At 42.0% G+C, this 22,048-nt stretch overlaps 2 protein-coding genes across 4 annotated transcripts in view; one reads left to right on the forward strand and one right to left on the reverse strand.

Annotated features, from left to right (window-relative positions):
• The first annotated feature begins 695 nt into the window (after positions 1-695).
• On the forward strand, positions 696-11,045 carry swap70a (switching B cell complex subunit SWAP70a). Its single transcript, XM_080885550.1, has 12 exons — positions 696-867; positions 2,940-3,080; positions 4,540-4,713; positions 4,799-5,023; positions 5,311-5,457; positions 5,558-5,666; positions 5,853-6,034; positions 6,737-6,844; positions 7,263-7,429; positions 7,679-7,877; positions 8,379-8,475; positions 9,146-11,045. The coding sequence occupies exons 1-12, from the start codon at positions 772-774 to the stop codon at positions 9,262-9,264; spliced, it is 1,764 nt and encodes a 587-aa protein (XP_080741676.1). The 5' UTR covers positions 696-771; the 3' UTR covers positions 9,265-11,045.
• Positions 11,046-18,749: 7,704 nt separating this feature from the next.
• sbf2 (SET binding factor 2) overlaps positions 18,750-22,048 on the reverse strand; it is a 107,703-nt gene continuing 104,404 nt past the window's right edge. For all 3 annotated transcript variants that reach the window (XM_080885023.1, XM_080885021.1, XM_080885022.1), the window contains 4 exons: positions 21,787-21,977; positions 20,258-20,345; positions 20,056-20,187; positions 18,750-19,440 (listed from right to left, as the gene is read on the reverse strand). In XM_080885023.1, coding sequence (XP_080741149.1) covers positions 19,342-19,440; positions 20,056-20,187; positions 20,258-20,345; positions 21,787-21,977 — 510 coding nt within the window. In that variant the 3' untranslated portion in view covers positions 18,750-19,341. The remainder of the gene's footprint in view (positions 19,441-20,055; positions 20,188-20,257; positions 20,346-21,786; positions 21,978-22,048) is intronic.

Raw genomic sequence — 22,048 nt, forward strand, 5'->3', positions numbered from 1 at the left:
CAGCTTTTGTTCACTTCCAGTTAAAGTGGCTTTGTTTAAAGCGTATTGCACACCGCTATATACTGCCCCCTTGTGGTCATCCTACAAACAATGTAGCATGCAGAAGCTGCATGTTGCATATAATGATGCGATGAGAATCCTTTGCAGGATACCTAGAAGTGGTAGTGCCAGTCAGATGTTTGTAGCTGTGGGTGTTTGGACTTTTAAAGCACTTTTAAGAAAGTTAATGTTCAGTTTTAGAGAACGACTGGATGGTTCGAGTAACAGTATAATTTTAGCACTTACAGATCCGACAGTGAGTGGTTCCCGTTACTCATCCAGTCTCAGAAAGCACTGGTTAAAGTGTTTGTGTATTTATTGATTTATTTTAAGTAATTGTGTTTTATGTATATTATGGTTTTATATTTTTACAAATGCTTTATATACTTATTTATATACATATATATATTTAATGGTATACCTTGTGTTGTGTGTGTGTGTGGGGGGGGGGGGGGGGGGAGTTGTGTGTGTGTGTTTCTTGTCTTGTTTTTATGGACATGTAGTCTGCCAATAAAGATTGAATTGAATTGAACTGAACAAACTTCCACTAGCAGCGGGACGCATAAAAAAAACTAAACAACATGTGGCGCTATCACACTTCTCCCTTTTTTGCGCCTCTAGCGCAGCGCTTCTCTCTGAGAGGCGGATAGTTTCAAACCCGCAAACATACGCAGAGAGGGAGACGGACGGAGAGACACACAGACACCTCCTGCGGTGCTGCTGAGGGACAAAATGTGGCTGCGAGAGGAGCTTTTGAAATCCATATGGCACGCATTCACAGCCCTGGACGTGGATCAGCGTGGAAAAGTCTCCAAGTCTCAGTTAAAGGTGCGTTTCGGTTCTTTTTTTCTTCTTCCAGTTCAGAGCCTCTTCTGCAGGACACTAATACTTAAACTCTGCCGTTATTTTTACTCAGTAACGTAACCGCTGAATAAATGACACTTCCTGTATTCACTGTTTTTTTTTCTGACTTTATGTGTGATAAACGCGGCTGAGTTGGTTTTACTTAGTTAAAACTTAGTGAAAGTAAATCCGTGAACTTTCACTCAATTTTATACGTGTTTCCCTCAATCACAAATTATGCTGAGTGCAGGGATTGTTACAAACGTGGGCTTAAACATATAATCATGTTATCATAAACATATACTGTCAAAGAAAATCCAGTTTCAGGCAGCTCCACTGTAGAAAGAGGTGGTGTTTTACTGTATGACAGCCTGGGCCTAAGTTTGTTTGCCTGGTGGCTCTGCTGTCTGTGTGCCCAGCCTGACAAAGACACTGTCTGACTTCAAGGCTCCTGCAGGGTTTTTCATCTCTAACATATGGACACTGCAGCACAGCCAGGAAAACTGAAAAAGTCCCTATTTATGGAGATGTATTTATACACACTGCTTGTTGAACTATTCACACGAAGCCGTAAAACCTTTTGTACCCTGGTGCATTAATGCAGTCGCACTAATCACCAGGGACAAGCTTTGTTCTGAGGAGTGAACATTCATCTTCAAGAACTGGAGTTAACGCTTGGTCAGCAGTGCTTGTAAATGTTAGAAGTGTTTTGCATGCATATCTGCAAACATGAAAACGGCGAGAGTGAACCCAAGCCTAACCTTTAATTTAACCTCGTGTGTGTTATTTTGAGGAAGTGTAATTTGACATATGTTGAGGTAATGTACTGTCCAAAAGCTGGCCTTCATCTTTGTATTTGCTAGGAAAATAGGAAATAGGTGGAGCGATTTATTGAAATGTGTGCAATGATAGGTGGAAATGCGGAATAGGAAGCAAAAACATTTTATAAAATTCATACAAACTTAAAAGTCAATATCCGTCTTGGACTTGAACTCTCACGCAGCTTTGTTGCCATTTATTTTACGAAGTCTTCAGGACTAGCTCTCCAGGCTTCTTGAAGGACAATTAAAGCTCTTCGTTGTTTCTGTTCTCTGTCAGGATGATCCCACGCTGCTTTAAAAATGTTGAGGTTTAGGCTCTGGGGAGGCCAGTCCATGACTCATAGTGTTTCATTGTGTCTATCCTATCCAAGCATAACCACCTTGGTGTGCTTTTACTGCACTGGCATTGTGTTTGAAATTATTGTCATTCTGAACAATTAATCCAGTGCCAATCAGATGCTTTCCAGATGATATTGCATGTAACGGATTCAAATTTGATGGTGCTTTTTTTCTATATTGATAAATGCAGCTCACACAATGACAGAGCCTCCACCCTGTGTTACAGATGACTGTAGACACTCACTGTTGTACCTCTCTCCCCTTGCCTCCTCCATACATACTGATGATGGTTTGAAACATACATTTCAAATCTGGATTCATCGCTCAGTAAGATCTGTTACCACTGATTTTTTTGTAGTTTGCCTTCATTAAGAACGGCTTCTTGATATCCACCCGTCCACTGAGACCATTTCTGATGAGGCTTCAGGAAACAGTAGAAGAATCAATTAAAGGGTCTAGACTGGAGTTTTTCTTTTCTCTTAAGGACATGACTTTCAGATACTGATGTGCTGTAGATAGTCTTTTGGGTCTGGCACTGACAGGGAGCTATTAACAAAGTGCCTAAAGATATTATCTTAAAATGGGTTCTTTGCTAAGTTGTCTGTTAGGTGTAGACACAACAGTGGTTCACGACACATCGAGTTTAGAGCCTTCTTTATGCTTGAATGAGTCATGTGTCACCAGTAAGTGGCTTAACAAACAACAACAAACAAAAATTTCTTCTTAAAATTGTCTCATACAAGGACTTAATGAAAAAGGAGTGAAAAAGCAGCAAATGTCCAAAGACCTTCAGAAAACCTGGAGAACTTTTTTTTCAAGACTGCCATAAAAATATCCAAGAAAGCCCGGCAGCATCTGTTCCTTTGTTTATTGTCCATTTATTGTTGTGTTTTTCAGGTGCTGTCTCATAATCTGTGCACAGTGATGAAGATCCCACATGACCCTGTGGCCCTTGAAGAGCATTTCAAAGATAACGATGAAGGGCCTCTCTCCAACCAGGGCTACATGCCTTACCTCAACAGGTTTATTCTTGACAAGGTGGGAGCAAAGAGCCTTGGTTCAAATGTTGTTCTCAGTATGGATACTTGAGACTTCTAAGAGATGTGAAAACTAGAAGTTGGTCAGTTAAACACTATGACATGTTAACACTCTCTCAGTGCTCGCTGAATAACAATGACTGTGAACACAAGCTGATCACGGGGTGGCGCCATAGCTCACCTGGCTTAACCAGGTGAGGCTTCTGCAGACTCCTGGGTTTAAGCCTGCCCCAGACCACTTTCCTGTGCATCATTTGCCCTCACTTTCTCTCCCTACTGTCTTCTCCTGTCAAGACAGTAATGCACCAAAATAAAAAATCTGGAATATGCAGTGTTCACTTTAACATGACGGGTTTCTGACTCACTCGCTTTAGCATCTTGTGCAAGAATGCTGAGACTTCTGAGACAAGACTCGGATGACAAATGCGTCATCCTGTTTGATGATACAAATTCTTAGTATTCAGCAGTTTTTGACCTTGTTTACACTTTAAAATGTGTCTCACCAGCAAACATCTGCTCCACATAGTCATTTACACCCGTGACTCCAAGCTGTCCAGCTGATAAGTTGTATTCACATTTTGTTACTGCTCACGTAACACCAGCTTGAAGGCCCTCCATGCAATAAATTAAAATCTTAATAAGCTGCTGTACATGTGCATACATCTCAAAGCATGACATGTCTACAAAGGACATATGGTCAAATGTGTCACCCCAACATTGCTCATTGTCTTTGATACTGTGCGCTTGTGAACTGCTTACCCGTCATGCATTTTAAAGCTAACTGCAAACAGGCCCTTTGATGCATCGTGTTGTCGACACTAAGAAGTGCCAAAGCTTTTATTTACACTGGATATCACACTTTGCCAGGAACAATCCTCAAAAGGCTTTGTAGGACGAAAATTAAAAACGCAAAAAAAAAGAAAAAAGTAGTCAGTTACACAATAAAAATAGTAAAAACCTGCCAACACACACTTCACACACGGTTTTGTGGCACTGAAAACAATGACTAATCATGGTCTGTTTTGCTCAGTGCACACAGAGTAGCAATGTGTTTTGTTTTGTTTTTAATCAATGCAATAATGGTTTAATGAATGTTAATGAAATCTGTGAATAAAATGAGTTTCATCCTCACATACTCTTGGCACAAGTGGATCCTTGTGTCTTCGCTCTGCAGCTTAGCAAGCGGCAAACGCACGACAAACGTGCATTTTATAAAAGTTTGATAAAACCGAGCCAGGAAACTGCTTTGTTTCTCTCTGTTTTCTCGCTTTTCTCTCGTAGGCTCTGACTTGAATAAAAATGAGGCATTTAATTACATCACGTTTGCACCTCACATCCTGCAGACTCGAGGTTTTGAAAGCTCTAAGCAGTCTCCTGCTTAGCATTTGTAAACACGAAAACCCTTGTTCCTTTGTGCTTCCGACTTTGAATTTGACTGAATTCTGCATTTTTAATCTCAGGTATGTGGGGATTTCGACATAATGGAGTTCAACAGGATGTGCTGGACACTTTGTTACAAGAAAAATATACACACAAAACATTTGCTCATCTCAGATAATGACGCTTTCAAAGTGTGGTGCATTTTCAACTTTCTGTCAGAGGAGAGATACCCGCTAGTCATCGTCATGGAAGAGGTGAGGATCCCGTAGTCTGAAATGTTTTACCATTCCCTCTACCAAAGCTCTGAGCTTCAAGTAAAGCTTCTACATATCTCCTTAGATCGAGTACTTCCTGCGAAAGCTCACGGAAGCCATGGGGACTGTTTGGAGTAAAGAGAGCTTTGCAGAATATAAGCAGCGTCAGAACTCGAAGAACTTCCTGACTGCCTGGGAGCTGATTGAGCTGGTGGGAATGGGTTACTTCAGCAAAGGTTTAAACCACCAGATCCTGTCCATGGGCATCAATGAGGTCTTCAATGAGCTCATACTGGACGTTCTCAAGGAGGTCAGAGAGGATGTTGATCTGTTATTCTGTATATTTCTCATATTTGCAGCTTCAGATTTCCCATCTAAAAATCTCTGAACCGTGAGCTTTCACGGTTATGCTGCCACTGAGATAAAAATGTCAGCTTCCTCAATGCAAATTCCCTCATCTCTCACTGCATTATTCTTTAGGTGGCTTTGCACCTCTGGCTACACTAACCCTCCCAGACAGCCCTTTGCAAGAGACTTTTTAACCTTTCCAGTGTAGCTACTGTATTCATATGTTCTTTCCTACACTGTGTTTTGAAGGGATACATGATGAAAAAAGGGCACGTCAGGAAGAACTGGACCGAGCGCTGGTTTGTCCTCCGACCCACCTCACTGTCGTACTATGTGTGTGAGGATCTCGAGGAGAAGAAAGGAGACATAATTCTGGACCAAAGCTGCTGTGTGGAGGTAAACAGCTGACCTGCATGTCCTACATGTTCCTTAAACGAAAGACTTTAAAATGATGAGCATACGCTATAGCAGCGACTAATATTTCTTTCTCCTGCAGTCGCTGCCAGATAAAGAAGGGAAGAAATGCCTTTTTATTATAAAGTGTGCTGACAAAAGCTTTGAGATAAGCGCGTCAGATAAAAAGAAGAAGCAGGAATGGATTCAAGGTACTGACTCATCATTTTCCGGCCCTCTGTAATTTCCTCATCATAAAAAGGTCTCATCATCACTGTCTCTTCATTTTCTTTAATGTTGCCTCTGAATTTTTGAATGTCAGTGTCTGACTCAACGTAAAATCCATAATGACTAAATGTCGTGGGAATAATTCAGCCGGTGACTCTGTCTTGTGGCAGCTATTCAAACGTGCATCCAGCAGCTGAGGCTGGGGCTGCTGTCTCCTCACCGCGAGGCCCGGCTCAGGCGCTGGGAGCTCCGGCAGAGGCAGCAGGTGGAGGAAGACGACCTGGCAGAGAGGATGAGGCAACTCCAGGCGGCCAATGAGAGCAAACAGAGAGAGCTGGAAGCCATGAGAATTGTCTGTGCTTAAGTCAACTAAAAACTCTAAAAGCCCTGTCATGTGGGAGGAAGAATTATGACTGCCTTGGTTACAGTAACATTTGCTCTTCAATGAACAGAGCCTAGAAGATTTAAACCTTTATAAACCTAACAAAATATATATTTCATATATTTTTCATGCTACATAGATTCTTTTTTGGGGGGTTGTTTCTGGGGTCCTGAAACTAATCCAGGAGAGAATGACAAGTGTTGAAGCACTGCTACAGTGTAACCTAAGTTCCAGAGAAAATCATGGTGCTGTCCACTTCCTATTTATTTCTATGTATTCAGTTGTTTTTTTAAGAACGCAGAGAGTTTAATGTGACACTCACAGTGAAAAAGGGAAACAAAACTGCTATGCAAACTACTGTTTGTGAACATGTCAGTCATGGACACCTGCATCCAGCAGCAGGCCTGGGCGTATGATTCTTTTAGAACTTTAGAAAAGTTATACTTTCTCACTTCTGCTTTTACTCTGCCAGATGGCTCTTTTTTTAATTGTTTTGCTAAACACACCCTGGTGTTACTTAACAAAATATACCTATCGCTAATTGCACTAGAAATAGATGCTAGCATTACTTGTGTGAAGTTCAGCTTTAAGTAAAACCAGTCAAGAACTTCCCTGCAGGCTAATGTGGCTTCCAGTCGAGCAACTCTTTCCTCTTTTTTGGGGGTTTTGCAGAAGATGGAAGAGGCTGCGGCTAAAGCGGCGCTGGAGGAGCAGAGGAGGAAGCAGACTCAGTTAGATCTGCAGGATCGCTACAGACTGGACTTGGAGAGAGAGAAGATGGTAACTAGTGTGCCTCTCACAACACCTGATTGCATTGTGACACAGTTTTATGTATTTTTTTTTTCTAAGTAAGAAGAAAAAGAAATGTGTCCGGTAAACGGTGACTTTCTGTCTCTTGGTTTTGAGTGTCTGATTAAGCCGTCTGTATTTTAAGGGAAACAAAGGCTAAAAAAGCTCAAATTATCCATCGCAGGATGCTGACTCATCTTTGGTCTGAGTGTCAGATGAGCCAACAAGTTAATCATCCCCCCAAGTTGAAAAACAAGACAGACAAATGCCTTTGTAGAGCAATAAAAGGCGATTTGTTTTGCAGTAGAGCATACTAACAGTTGACGTGTAGATAACTGCTCTGAGTGAAAGAGCCCATTGATTAAAAATGTGGATGACTGTGCGTGTGTTTGTGTCTTGACTCATTCAGGTGCGTCAGCAGATGGAGGAGCAGGTGGCCCAGAAGTCCAGTGAACTGGAGCAGTACCTGCAGCGCGTCAGAGAGCTGGAGGACATGTACCACCGGCTGGAGGAGGCCTTAGAGGATGAGAGGCAGGCCAAGCACGATGAGGAGGCCATGCGGAAGCTGCAGGCCAGGTCTCGAAAACACGCCCACACACACACACGTGCTACACGGCATGTGGATACATACAGGAAGTAAATCTGGTGATGTCAGCTCCCTGTTTGTGAACCCGATTAACTGACCTGAAGTCTTACCAAGGCTCCTACTAGTTTTTAACTCAGTCACTTTGTGGTTATGTGGTCAATTTATTTGATTTTCCATCCGTCCGTCTGTTAAAAGTAAAAACAATATCTTAGGAATGCTTGGTGTGTGTTCATGTGTAGCCTGCTGGAAGAGGAGGCAGCCAAGAGGGCAGAACTGGAGCGGATCCAACAGCAGCAGCAGAGGGCGCTGTCTCAGACCGAGGCAGAGAAGCAGGAGCTAATGGCCGAGCATCTGGCCAAGGAGAGAGACCTGAAAGCAGCCGTGCAGCAGCTGGAGAGGCTGCAGAGGGAGCGGCAGGGAGCAGTGAAGCAATATGAGGTCAGCTTTCAGAAGACAGAGGCCATGTATCTCACAGAACTGTGTATATCCTTACTGTCTGATCAAGCTTCTTTAAAATAAGATTAAAAAACATAATGCCCTACTTACATTATATGTTCATGCATGACTTTGACCCCTAGTAAAGGTGAAATGGAAAAGCTTGTGATAAGATTATCTTCTTCTTCCTCCTCTTCTTCTTGCTGGTCCCCCTAGGGGTCTCCGCAGAGGATCACCTGCCTCCATCTGATCACTCTTTTTCTCTTCTGTCACATCAACCCTCCTTCACTACCTCCATGATTCTTGCCTGTGGTCTCCTTCTCCTTTCCTCCAGCCTGGCAGCCCCATTGTCAACATCCTTTGTACAATCTATCCACTTTCCTTCCTCTGCACATCTCGAACTCTGTCTCCTAACAAAAAAACAGATTCACTTGAAAATCGTTTTTATGAGAACAGAAACAGTTAATCGTATAAAACACCTCTGTTTTCCTACCTCACATACAGGAAGTGACAAGGAAACTTGAGCGAGCAGCTAACAAGACTAAGACTTGGAAAGACAAGGTGGCCAAGCACGAGGGACTGGTGCGTCTTATCCAGCCAGGTAGGAGGGCTCTTCGTTTATGAATTTCATTTCCATTTGCACCGGCCAGAGGCAGCATCGTCTAAGACTTCAGTCCAGCCTGATGAATGACTGGCGAGCTCTCACATTGTAGAGAAGTATGGAAAAATCTGGGGACTCTTCTCTGTGTTTTGCAGCAGGACAAGACATTAAGAATGGGTCGTGTTATGAGAATGGTTCTCTGAACTGTTAATTTAGTCCGAGCCAGAGGTCTGAGTCGTTGTCAGTTTTACGGCACTCTTGGTAATAAAAAAATTACCCGCGGCATGCCAGACCACACCGAACTAAAGCCGCTTAGCCAAGGAGCCCTCGATTTATGACAGAAGCATTTATTTGTAGTGTCAGTGGACTGAATGTCGAAACACTAAAAAAATGTTGTTGAAATAATCTCAGGTTGCTCTTTGTCAGTTTTGTAAATGGATGGTTCATTAATATTTTCTGAAAGCCCATTGTCAGAAAGAGGAATCATTCAGTGGTTATGCAACAGACTAGCAGAGCCAAGCTCACACTAAGCTTCATAAAATGAGTTTGACGCCCCTGGCACAAATGTTTTCTCTTACTCGGCAGAAAAAAAGAGGAACACCAGCGATCGGTTTGTCAGTACATCTCGCTGTAATTTTTTCATCTCTTTTCTTTTGACCCTCTCTTTTAGGTCACAAAGAACCGCAGAGGATCACTAACTGGGGTCCTGCATCGTTCACTGACACTGAGCTGGATCTGAAGAAGAAGTTGTGGCAGGAGCGTAAGAATCAGGGAGCTCAGACTCAGTGATTTATACATGGATAATTCAGTGTTTGTGTCCGAAGTCACCCGACTGTTCACTGCTTTGCTAGTTTCTGTATAAGAAACCCTATCAGTGATAGCCTTTTTTTTGGAGGCCAGGTAATCATATACCTAAAAAACAATAAAAATAACAAAATGCTCACAAATTGACACAAATGTTGACGGTAATGGCCCATTTCACAGATAAATCCAGATTAATTTGACTGTATCCAGTACCATTAACTGCAAATGATGACATTTTAAATATATTCTACAACACACTTTTTAATTTGTTTATTTTGCAAATTACTGGCATCCTGTAGAGCAGGAGTTTCAAACATAAGGCCCCAGAGACAAAGACTCCAATTCCGACCGCTGGACAACTATGAAAAGAGTGCATAGATTTGGACCTTTTAACTGTGTTTTTATAAGTTTTAAAGCTCAAGATCAAAGTGGACTATATGTGGCTCACAGTGAGCATTACTGTACTATATAGTTCATGTAATAGTAAAGAGTTGAAGAAAGAACCCTGCTTTTAAATACAAAACTTTTACTTATCTGAACATAATAAAATAAAATGTAATCTTTGCCAGGTCACAAAATTATATAAATACAGCCTGAGATGAACAACAGCACACGAAGATTACATCTTGTCATTATTTATTTAGCAGAAACTAGTCCAAAATGCACTCAGAGGAGTTCATGGTCGGCTCGATAACTCCAAGATGTGCCGGTCCCTTGGTTGCAGTGCAAGCCTGAAAGCCTCCGCTTTTATAGAGGTGCTCACACTTGCTGGCGATCAGTTAATCAAGTGCATTTTACTTTCAGCATCTGGCTGCTGCTGGTTCCTATGAAAGCAGTAAGGGTGTAGTTAGTTTTTCACACACTGCTTCTGCATTTTGGCTTAACTTTGTTAAATGAATAATGACACGATGTAACAGACAACGTGCCGTTGTGCATATGAGGTTGTATTTGCCTCATTTTAAGACCTAAGGAATATTATTTTTAGTATGTCCCGATATGTAAAAGGGTGTTTTTCTTTTCCCCCGTATGTATCATCTTAATTTTAAGTCCTCTGTGTCAGCTCCTGTCATGCAAAGATATGCGTCCTCATTTTATTGTCCAATGATTGTGGGTTTGCTTTTAGGATGCAAACAAGTTACTCTTCTGCTCTACTTTTTATCCCAGTGTCTACAATTAAAGACTAAATAAACACACTCAAACATGGCAGACAGAAAAAGTAGGTAAAGTAGTGAACAGGCAGTGAGTTCTTTCACAGCCTCTGACTGTATTGAAATGTCACAAGTCTAAAGGCGCTTGATAACATGAACTCACCAAACCACGTGAAAAATGTAAAAAATGGTTTACTTCTCTGAGTCACTTGTAGATGTAGAGCTTCGAGGAATTTTCTGTGACAAAAAATCAGATCCAAGCCTCAGAAGTTTATTTGTTACCTTGGAAGAAGATGTTCCAATTTAATAACAACCATCTCCTGAGAGGCGATTAAAAGAGGTGATGAGCTGAGATAATTTGATCACAGGTTAACATCCACCTTTTTATTTTATTCATTTGAGTTTTCCGTTTTAGATTTTATTTAGATTTTATTCTCATCTCATGTGCTGTATTTCATGTTAGTACTTTGCTTTTTTTTTTTTTTTTTTAATATTTCGACTTGTTAGAAGACTTATTGTAACATAAAAGGAAAAGGAGGAGGATATGTGGGCAGAAATGTTTGTTATACTGTCCCAGGTCATTAACTCTAGATGAGTTAATTGTGTCTGTTATAACCAACAAATTAAAGCATTGTTTCATGACTGTGGACGTGGCTGTTCTCATTTCACAGTTTGAGAAGAGGCTTTCTACAAATAAATGTAACTAAAGAACCCAACAAGCTTTCCATTTTCTACTTGATTGCAGTCATACAACATCCAGCAGGTGTCAGCAGATGAACACGATCCTCAGTCACGCTGAGGAGGGACGGGAGCTTTAAACCGGGACTGCTCAGGCTTAAGCGGAGCCGTGCCCCTCGCACTCCTCATGGTTGTCGCTTGTAAATAAGCCCGCTGTCATTGTAAAAATGTCATTTTGGCTGTTAGAGAAACAGCAAAACTACTCAGGGTGAGATATTTAGTTGTTGAGACTACTTAGAAAATAATTAAAACGAATTTCCTGTGACCCCCCCCAGTTTAAAGGAAATCACGGGAATTTCAGCTTTGGTTTTGTATTCAGTTAGTCTGGGCTTGTATATCGGACATATGTCATATTATATCATGTATTTGTATTAGGTATTGCCATAGTGATTCTTCTTCAGGGTGGGATTGGGAAGCTTTACTGGTGAGTGAGCCCGGAGCATTGACAGTTCTTCCACGAATGTTGAGCAGCCTGGTGAACACATCACCTGGGCATGCCTTCACAGCTTTCAGCACGAAAACAATAATAGGGCGTGGAAAATAAAAGTGAAATAATACGGCCCAAAACCGTTTGTAGTTTCAGGCATCCCTGATTCAAAATAGAGATAAAGTTGCTGAACTACTTGAGTCACTACCCAAATATGAATTTAATTGGACTCTGAGCAAACTACTGCCAAAGGTAGCAAAGACATTAGTTTAATTACACGTCGTTTTCACCCAGCTGCGATTCTTTAAGACCGCATGGAGCCAGTGCCTGACTACACAAACAGTACACAATAACAGAACCCATTTATTGTTGTTGTTATTTATTTTTATCCCTACCCTTGTCTTTTCAGTTAGGTAGCTTCATTCAGACTTCTTGAAAAGCAACGCAGATTGGATGCACTGATCTGATTTGCGGCAGATTGAGTGTCACGGAGCGGGCCCACTATCAGCCGCAGCATCACTCCAGAAACTTCCACTTTGGCTGGTGCAGACGCTGAAATGGATATCAGAGAGAATGCTTCGGATCAGCGCTTGGCCTGGTTACCTGTCTGATCGTGTAACAGGTCTTGTAGGTGCTTTACAACATGACTTCATTGTTCCAGTAACCACTAAAGAAGATGAATCACTTGATGCACGTGACATGCAGCGGTGAGGTCTGCGTGTGTCAAAACACATCAGTTTGTGCAACAAAGAACCACTGTTCTTACACGTACTGCTCACCTTTGTCTTCTTCATCCTCATGTTTCAGTGAAAACAGAGACAGCATTGCAGGAACATTGTTTCGGCATCAAGCTGTCATTTCGGGCACTTGTTTGTCTCTCGTCTTGTCAGCCAGGCAGCTCGCCTGCACAATGCACGTTTATAGTTTACAGTAAAAAAGCAACTCGCCTTCATTTGTCCTTCTGAAAGGAAACTGGGAGTTCATTTTGAGTTCAGGAGATGAGATAACGACCTGCACACCGGTCTAACAGTCAGCACCGTGCACATATCTCTATACTGGCAGGTCACTGATAAGATCAGGTGTAGAAACAGATCAGTCAAGGCTCTGAGCTAATAATGTAAACGGGATTGTAGAAAAAAACACTAAACACAACACAGACTCTGCTTTTATGGGTGTCTTGCATGATGATATACGATTAACAGGGTTTGCTGTGTGATAAACAGATTTGGTGTCCACATTTGTTTTTAAGAGGTATTTATATCTCAGAATCTGAGAAAAATGTGCTGCTTTTTATTGCAAATACTATTCTCAGAATTGTGAGTTTCTGATCTCCGTAGCTAAATTGCACAAGCCCTCTGCATTCCAAGTAAAGGCTATCTCTAGCTGTCTCACCCTCAAGCTCATGTGTTCGAATAGCACCCTAATGCCCATAACCAATCCATCTGATTCCTCTCCAAAACATCCTCATAGAGACTGATTTGAAACTGGAACATCTTATGGGATTGTCTGCTGGTGAAAAAATGTCTGGCAGATGCCTGTTTTCTGGGTTAGATGGCTTCCCACAGTGACCTCAGCCCTGAGCGCTTCTATAGCTGAATGGGCTCAGGGTTCAGCTGCAGAGAGAAACTGTGGGTCACTTACACAGGCAAGTGAAAAACATCAGGGCCTCAGATAAATCACTCAAAATGGGCCAAAGAAACAGTCACGAAAGCAAACACCAGCCCTTAACGATACAAATCAAATGTTTATTGTGCTTTTCTATTCATGGATGAGCGGGCGGTGTCTGGATAAGATCATCTGGAGCATGCACTGGATAATCTAGACCCCCATGTGCTGCCCGCAGTTGACATCACCCTGATTTCCAAGGGTGGGACTCGATGATGTGTGTCAAGCTAAGTGAGATCAGCGTTTGGAAGTGTTCTGCTGAATTTTGGAGCAGGTGCCCGCAGAGAGGCCCGCAAGTTTGTGAAGCGGGAAGGACCCCCAGCAGCGGCGAATGAACTCTCAAGTTGCCTACATGACATGACATTCATGTAAAAATTGCTACATAGCAGGCATTCATTGCAGCCACAGGGCTACATGGATATTAGCCTTGGAGGAGCAATAAAATAAATCAGGATCATCTGTCACTGGGGTATTTTTGGGGCCTGCGGAAAGGCCAATCAGCTTATTTCTGGAGATGTTTTATTGGACAAGAAGCATTTACTGCAGCTGTGACTAAACACGAAGAGCGCGATCCAAGACCAACAGATACGTGCAATGTTTAATTTATAGACCACTTTTGATGTGGAAGCAGCACGCTTCCAGCCAACCAAGACTAATCACAGTGAACTCAAGACACATGCAGCCAAGTTACACAATATCACTGTTACACAGCAATGCATTTAAAACACTGCTGCTTGTAGGGGTAATAGAGGCTTTCATCAGTAATTTGTCTCAAACGTTGAGAAAGAAATCACTTGCACAGGCAGTAATGTACACCACCTCATGCTATCGTTATATAACAGCTTGGAGTTTTCATCCTAAAATACTTATTCAATTGATGTGCATGAATTTGGTGCAATCCGGTCTTAAGGAAGTAAAACCCCCATTTTTATCTCTGGAGAAGATGATTCCTATCATGCCATTCCACACAATCTTGCTGGATAACTTCCGCTGCATCCCAGTATTAACGGGCCAAGGTCCTAATCCCCTTACCCAAAGCAAAATGCTAAATATGATGTGTCATAGACTCTGTCCAGATGTTGGCCTGCTGCAGCTCTGCACCTGCTGCCAGTATAAGCCAGCTGGGAGATTGCATTGCTTGACAAATACTCACCACTTCCCTCCAAAAAAGTGCCTCACCGCTCTTCTTTTGACCTCAGCTTCCTCTCTGAATCAAACCTTCGAGGGACCACACGAGTCCTGTTCTGCACCGCCAACCAGGCGCCACAGCGCCTGAGCTGGGGCTCCTGCCCAGTCCCATATTCATTGTTGGCAAGTGAGACATAGATCATCATCATCCTCTCCAAGCCCTGTTGCTGGCTCAGATCAGAAAACATCAGTTGAAGGGGTGTCTGATTACTGCTCATTGATAGGACATCCTTTCTTGAAGATGAGGTGCTCACACAAGGACAGAAATTACAAATAGTTCTTCCTGTATCCTGTGACTCTATCCTATGTGTGACATGACAGCAAATGATGAGCAGCTTTGTTTTGTTTTTTTTTACCTTGAACTCACTGCTAAGGTCAGCATTCAGTACTCACTGTACTTCTAGAAAACCTGTTGACAAACCTATGAAATTCATCATGTGATTGTGGTGTGTTAGCACTCACCTTATTGACAGAGCTGATGCTCTGAGATCACAGATAATAAGTCATAAAACCAGAGTACAGAAGAAGTTAAAATGCCGAGTGCTAAATGAAAAGCCAGAAGATGACCAAATCTATTTTTGTTTATCCTGAAGGGAACATACTGCGAGTGCTAGGACTCGATTGCCATGTGTTAACAGTTACATGGAAAGTTTTCACAGGACTCTATTAAATGATGTGAAAAACTAAGTGTGCTCCATGTTTCAGTTGATTTTAGAAGAGCTTTTAGTGGGAATAACTCTCTCTGCACGAGTCTCTGACACCCCACTCTTCCTTATAATGTTGCTTTAGTTCATTGAGGCTTGATGTGTTGATGCACAGCTCTTTTAACGTCCCTCCACAGCATTTCAGTCATGTTGAGGCCTCGACTATTGATTGGACCATTGCAGCACCTTGGTTCTTTTCTTTTTCAGCAATTCTGTTGTAGATTTGCTGCTGTTGGATAACTCAGTTCAGACCAGCTGTAGCAGTCAGACAGATTGCCTCCCGGATGCTTTAAATAAAGAGCAGTTCTTAGTCGACTCAATGACGGCAAGGTGCCGAAGTCCTGTGGCTGTAAAACAAGCCCCAAATCCTCCACTCTCCATTATCATGCTTGTAGATTTGTATGAGGTGTTTGTACTGCTGTATTTGGTTCTCTGTGCAATACACTGTGCATGGCGGCCAGACGTCTCCATTTTGGTCTCATCTATCCAAAGGACATTGTCCCAGAACACTTGTGGTTTGCTGAGATGCAACTTTGCAAACCGAAATTGCGCTGCCATGTTCTTTTCGGAGAGGGGACGCTTTCTCTCAGGAATCCTGTGAGGGGAAAGTTTGACCTTTCTTTCAGCTGTAATCCAGATAAATATGAGCTTCAGCTAACAGAGAAATCATCACTAGCTAGCAGATGGCAGACAATCCAGTCTTACACTGCTGGCTGCTTAGCTTCTACATATAAACCCAAAAACATTCCTTTGGTAAACATTGTCTGAGAATACAAAACAGTTACACAATAAAGTAAACTCTGAGTCATTGTTTTTCGGACACTTATGACAGATGGATGGTGTAAATGTGAGGAGACATAAAAAAATGGCAGGCGATTTATATCTGACCTGACATGATTAGACTGGGAGCTCTAACAACCAGACGATCCACTATGAGCCAGCACTTGGCGACACTGGGAAGGAATAACTCCCTTTTAAGAATAAGAAACTGGCAGAGCCAGACTCAGGGTGGAGCTGGCATCTTCTTCGACTGGCTGGTGAGTGAGGGGAAAGGAAAAGAGGAAAGGAAAAGAGGAAAGGACAGCTTCGGGAGTCTGAAACAAAATAACAAATTTAAACACTATTTTTTTTTAACATGGGGTGAAAAGAATCTGGCTGAATCAAATCAAAAGGCTGACTCGCTTTACTCCATGGTTACACATAAATCACTTGATTTAAAACATTATTTTCCTCTTCGATGTCCTAAAACCCTGACAAAACAAACCAAAAATGCCCCTGCTGGTAGTTAGGAGCAGTCAGGGCTCAGAGGTTTCTATGTGAGATTGACTCCTCCAACCTGCATATCAAAGTATCTTTGGGCAAGATACTGAAGCCTTAGCTGCTCCTGATGCACAGATTGGAGTTTGTCTATTTACTACAATGTCACCTTGATTCAGTGCAAACATATCCATAATTAAAAAATTTGTATTGCATTGGTAAAGAAATACCCCCATTTGGCTGTGGGCATTCACTCTTCCCTCTGCTTGCATGGAAACACAGTTGTCATCGAGATTTTGGCCCCAGATCTTCAGCACTCTTTGGGGTCTCCTGGGTGTTTCCCTGTCCCTTTTCATTTTCCACTCCTCCTTCTCCTGCGGTTCAATAACCTGGCCTCCACCTCCTGTTTGCCTCAGCATAATACCCACTCAGATAATGATGCAAATAATAAAATAAAACAAATAAACAAAACAAAAAGACTAATAAGATGAGCTTACAGAGAGTTAAATGTGCTCCTCTTGGAAAATGCAGTTGATTGTGACCTTTTACTGGCAGTGTGAGTTCAGTCTCAGCTCGAGGCCAAGTGTACCTGAGCCAATGTGGGCGCCTAGTTCATACATTCATTTTTGGCAAGACTGTGGGATTACTCAGGGTGAGTTTCTATTTATTTATTTTTTTCACCAGTCCCAGAGGCACCACTTCCATCCAGACAAGGCAGGCAACTGCTTGAAGTCTAGGGGGCATGGGGTTAACAAAGTTTAAACTAGTGCAGAAGTGGCAAAGTGCAAAGTCTGCATGTTGCACAAATAGGAGAAACCTGACTCCCTTCAAGGGGGCCCCACCTGACTGCACTCTCTCCAGCTGAAAGTAGCGTGAATGATTCTGTTTAAACAAACCTAATGACAACAGTGAGAGCCAATCTGTGAAAATGAAGACGAGTTATCCTTCTGGGACTGAAGAAAGACAGGAGGAAAAAGAGGAGAAGAAAAGCAACACAGCAGTGAGTGGAGCGGATAATTACTATTAAATATAATGCTGAAAGAGACACTCGAATAACATAACTTTTACTATCTAGCTATCGTCTTCTGCTTAGCTGTGATAGGGCGAGAGGATTCATCAGCTAATTTGATCCCACGCATCTCCTCACACTACAAAAACTCAAAATCTTACCAAGTATATTTGTCTTATTTCTAGTCACAAGATCTCATTACACTTAAAATAAGACAAAATCAGCTACAAAGCGTCATTCCAGTAAGATACAGGAACTTGTTTCAAGACAGTGAATTTTGAAACTAGAGAATTTTCACTCGTTTCATTTTTCCCCTTATTTCAAGGTAAAATATCTTGATGATGAAACAAGTGAAAATTCTCTAGTTTCAAGATTCACTATCTTCAAAGAATTTCCTATATTAAGAGGTATTGGTGATAAAACACTGGCTGCGGTGCCATCTGTGAATTTTCCCTAGGGCCCCAATAGACTCTAGAATCGCCAGTGCCATTTTAAGGCCCCACTAATCTCGCGCACATGTTCAGATTAGGAAATTCAAAATTAGAAATGGTCATCATTTAATCCTGCCTTTACTTCATCACTAGGTAGAAAAATATATGAGCACAAAAGGAACAGGTAGTTTCAAGTATGTTTGATTTATTTCCAAAAAAAAATAATAAAAAAAAAATAGCGTAACCACAAAACATGGTACAAAGATACAGTAACGCCGCTGATATGGCTGAATAGTTTGTGTTTTTCTTCTTTTGTAATGAAAAACTGTGAAGGCTGCATAAACAGAGGACAGATGGGACGATAAACTCTGAAAACAATCACGTCCTACATGATATATATTCTTTAAAAAGCCCTTAAAAGACAGAGCCTGTCCGAACAACAACAACAACAACAATGTCCATTTCATTTTCAGAAAAACATGTCACCACAAACAAAGAACAGGCCACTCGGGGGGTTTTGTGCACCAGTAACAACACATTGAAGAAAAAAGAAAAGAAAAACTCAGTCACATTAGAATTAAAGTTAGAAAAAGTATACTTATGTTCAGTACATACAGTATATAAAACAACATGTCATGTAGGTATTTACAGGAAAACGTAACGCCACCACACTTACACAGTTACACTTTTAATAAAAATAATAATTTACATTACACGAGACAAAAGTGTTAAACCAGAAGTCAATGAACATTCGACAAAACAGAGGAAACGTCACATTTTTAAATTAAAACAAAACAAAAAATCTCAGGTAACTCATTTGAGCTCACTGTGCAAAATCTTTCCATTTAATCTGTCACGAGGAAACGACACATGCACATTGCCAAGTAATGCCTTTAGCCTCGCTGTCCGCATCTGTCAGAAAGTCTATATTTGATGACGAGTGCATACGTTAGCGCTAAGTGCAAACAAATTGCTTTTTAATGTTGTGCATTAAAAATCTCTGAGTTTTTGGCGGTTCATACGTTTATGTAAGCAGCAATAACTTTTTCCTTGTAGTAAAATAAGATAGAAATTCTTTTACAAGCTTTTTTTTTTTTTAATGTTTTTAAGTCAAAAACTGAACCCACAGTTTGATTGGCCAGTGATATTGCTTTGATCTATGTACATCTAGAACAGGATAACATGTCCTTGGTAGTGCAGTCCCCTAAAACCTCAGCTTATGTTTACTTTATCCCTGTCAGGGGGGTGGGAGTGGGGCACGCTGACAGCAGAGGCAAATTTGGTCACCCGATTCCAACTGAAGCTCACCTGTGGAGTGATGACAGGTTGCTAAGTAACAGGCAGATAGGTGGATGGAGAGTATCCATCCTCCACTACCAGGCACTTAATTCACTGTTTGGTCCCCAAAATGAAAGACATCTAAAAGTTGGATAAAGCAGCTGTCGCGTCTCGACCGCCCGACGCTGCCTCTGATGTCGGTGATGTCGTGTTTACTTCACGCATCAGAGATGCAGTTCTGGATCTTGTCTATCCACACTTGAGCGCTGGGAGCATCTGAGGCACAGAAGTTGTAGACTCTCTTGCTGGTCTTCAGCTAGAGAACAAATGGGTGGAAGGACAAAAGGTTAAATGGCAGCAAAAAGGGCAACAATGTCACAAATTTTCATCCCAATTTAGCACACATTTTAAACACGTTTACAGAATTCCTGCTGGATTGTTGAGGATCAAATACTTATTTCGCTCGAAGACGTGCAAATTGATGCATTACTTTCATGTAAGGTTTTTTTCTCTGGATGTTTCTGGCTAGAAAATGGACGGATGGACCAGGTTTCTTCACAATTGAGCAAACTTCCCTGAAATTTACGATGGGATCAAAAAGCTGTTTCCCTCACTGTACGTTCCTACCCTCACCTGGTCTCAATCTCTGAGTAGCGACCGAAAGAATAATATTATAGATGGCGTAGCTCTCCCTTAGTGACAGCGGTAGGAGCTCAGTCATTCAGGAGGGAATCAGACTAAAGCCTCTATGACATGCTGCAGTGCAGGCAGCGAACTCACGTCAAGTAGTTTTTCTATAAAACATTTTGGGAAAATACCGACACCCATAATGCAACACTCTATGCAAGACCATATTAATCCAATTGTATAATATAAAAACAACTTCCAGATAAAATATAATATGTAGACCAGTGAATAAATGTGTACTCACATCAAAGAAAGCCTTTTCACTGATGTGCTTTGGAGCTCCTATAGTGGGCGCGGCCGTCATCACGGACTCCACCTCTGCTAGATCGATGTGGCCTCTGCAGTTCGTGTCCTCGCCGGTGTCGTAGTACCTCATCTGCAAAGACGAGACTGTTAAACCTGCAACCGGTCACTCAAACTACAGCAGGGTAGTGCAACCTGCTCACCTGGTGTTTTGTAATGTCCAACACGAACCAGCGAGGCTTCCAACCTTTCAGCAGTGCTCCACGTTTATACAGGACGCCCTCATAAGACCTACAAAAATAACAGTTGTAAGATTGGATGTTATGCGTCGACACTTTTAATCTCACATTAGTCTTAAAAGCAGAAATCACAAGAACTCTGGTATTTTGTTAATTGCGATTTTAACCGATTCCATCAGAGTCAGAGTCCCAAGGAGAGCAGCTGACAGAGGTAGTCATGAAATTTTGGATGAAGTCTGCATTAGCCAAAACTCCTGGCTCCAACTCCGCACATATCTCCGACAGAAGTAGCACACGCTGCTTCACAAAAAGCCACAACTAAACAGTTGGCACCCTTTCTCCTCATCCTCGTTGTCATCTGTTCATGAATTTGCTATCTTCCACTACACATGAACCTATAAATGAACCCATATGCTGACTTCAGTGTCCTCCACGTTTATGTGATGTGTAGTTAGTGGATACGGTTCCTTCAGAGGAGTCGCCAGGGCACCAGGGAACATGACACCTGACGCCTTGCAGTGAAAATTCAGTGTTTTATTTATGATTTTCACTGTTTTTGTGTCTGACTTCCTGTCTGCCTGATGCAGCTTCATCAAAAATAGTCGTTGGGCATATTTTTTTAGCAAAGCAGAGTAAAGAGGACTTTATGCTCGAGCAGTGGGAGAGTGACCTCTTTTAGGTCCACTCCGGCGACCGCCTGCAGTGAGCTCTGATGTCAGATGGAGGCAATGTTCAAATATGTGCTACAAACGGTCTGTGGCCCACTGTTGTTCGTGTTGCTGTCGGTCTAACAGCTAACCATGTAGGAGGGTTGTGTTAAAAACAATGAATGGTGTCACTGCAGCCACTGTCCGTGCTTTTCGTGTTTTATTTTTTGATAGTTGTTTTGTTTTTGCAGTTCTCCCGTTCCCGGTGAACTCTGCTATCCTGCTGTATTCGGCACTAGCTTCCAGTCAGGATCTCGGGCGGGCGAAAACCCCTCTCCACCCTCTGTCCTGCTAAAAAGTGGACAAATTTGTGGGACCACGAGACATCAGAATAATGTAGGCCATGTTTTGTGATTTGGATGCAATGAGAAGGTGTTGAAACATGGAAAATGCTCGCTGATAAGTAATATCTGGTTTCTGATTTACTTGCTTCATCTGTTAAAACTTTAGCCTGTCCGAACATTATTTGAATCAGGAGGAGCACGTATTACACTGAAAATATACTCATTTTTTTTAAACATAAAGTAGATTTTAATGACCGTATGTCCACCTCAGGAAACGATCCAGATATTGGAGCCAAAAGACTGTACTTTAACCTCACAGTAATTGTAAAATTACACACCCAGAGTTTAATAGAGTACAGACAATTCTCACAAAACATGACACACAGCGTACCAGAGCGCTGACTCATTTTCCAAAACTGGACTGGCCCCTCGGCAACAGCTTGTCAGCGAAACAAATGTGGACTTCTAATTTGTTCCGGAAATCGGGAAGTTCACGACCCACCTGTTCTCCTCGCTCTTGGGGGTGAACTGGTTGTAAAGTGTTGCGGCGCGGCGGTTGATCCCATTGGCTGTGGCGGTGCTGTGGTCCTCTACCAGAGCGCTGTCTGGCAGGTGCAGCATGGAGCGCCGCTGGAAGGCCTGCAGGTTAGGTGTGGAAATGAGGCCTGAGATGGACAGCGAATCCTTACAGAGCTACACACGAACAAAAAAGAAAAGAAATATTTAGACAATTAAGCAAATGCAAAGCATATGACTGCCCTTCT

The sequence above is a fragment of the Rhamphochromis sp. 'chilingali' genome (assembly GCF_963969265.1).
Source record: "Rhamphochromis sp. 'chilingali' genome assembly, chromosome: 6".
Taxonomy (NCBI): domain Eukaryota; kingdom Metazoa; phylum Chordata; class Actinopteri; order Cichliformes; family Cichlidae; genus Rhamphochromis; species Rhamphochromis sp. 'chilingali'.

Excerpts from the sequence above, each read along its gene's own strand:
- swap70a (XM_080885550.1), top strand. The coding sequence starts at position 772 with ATGTGGCTGCGAGAGGAGCTTTTGAAATCCATATGGCACGCATTCACA. Across the intron at positions 7,878-8,378 it reads GAGCAGTGAAGCAATATGAG|GAAGTGACAAGGAAACTTGA; the intron begins GTCAGCTTTCAG and ends CCTCACATACAG. Across the intron at positions 8,476-9,145 it reads GGTGCGTCTTATCCAGCCAG|GTCACAAAGAACCGCAGAGG; the intron begins GTAGGAGGGCTC and ends CCTCTCTTTTAG.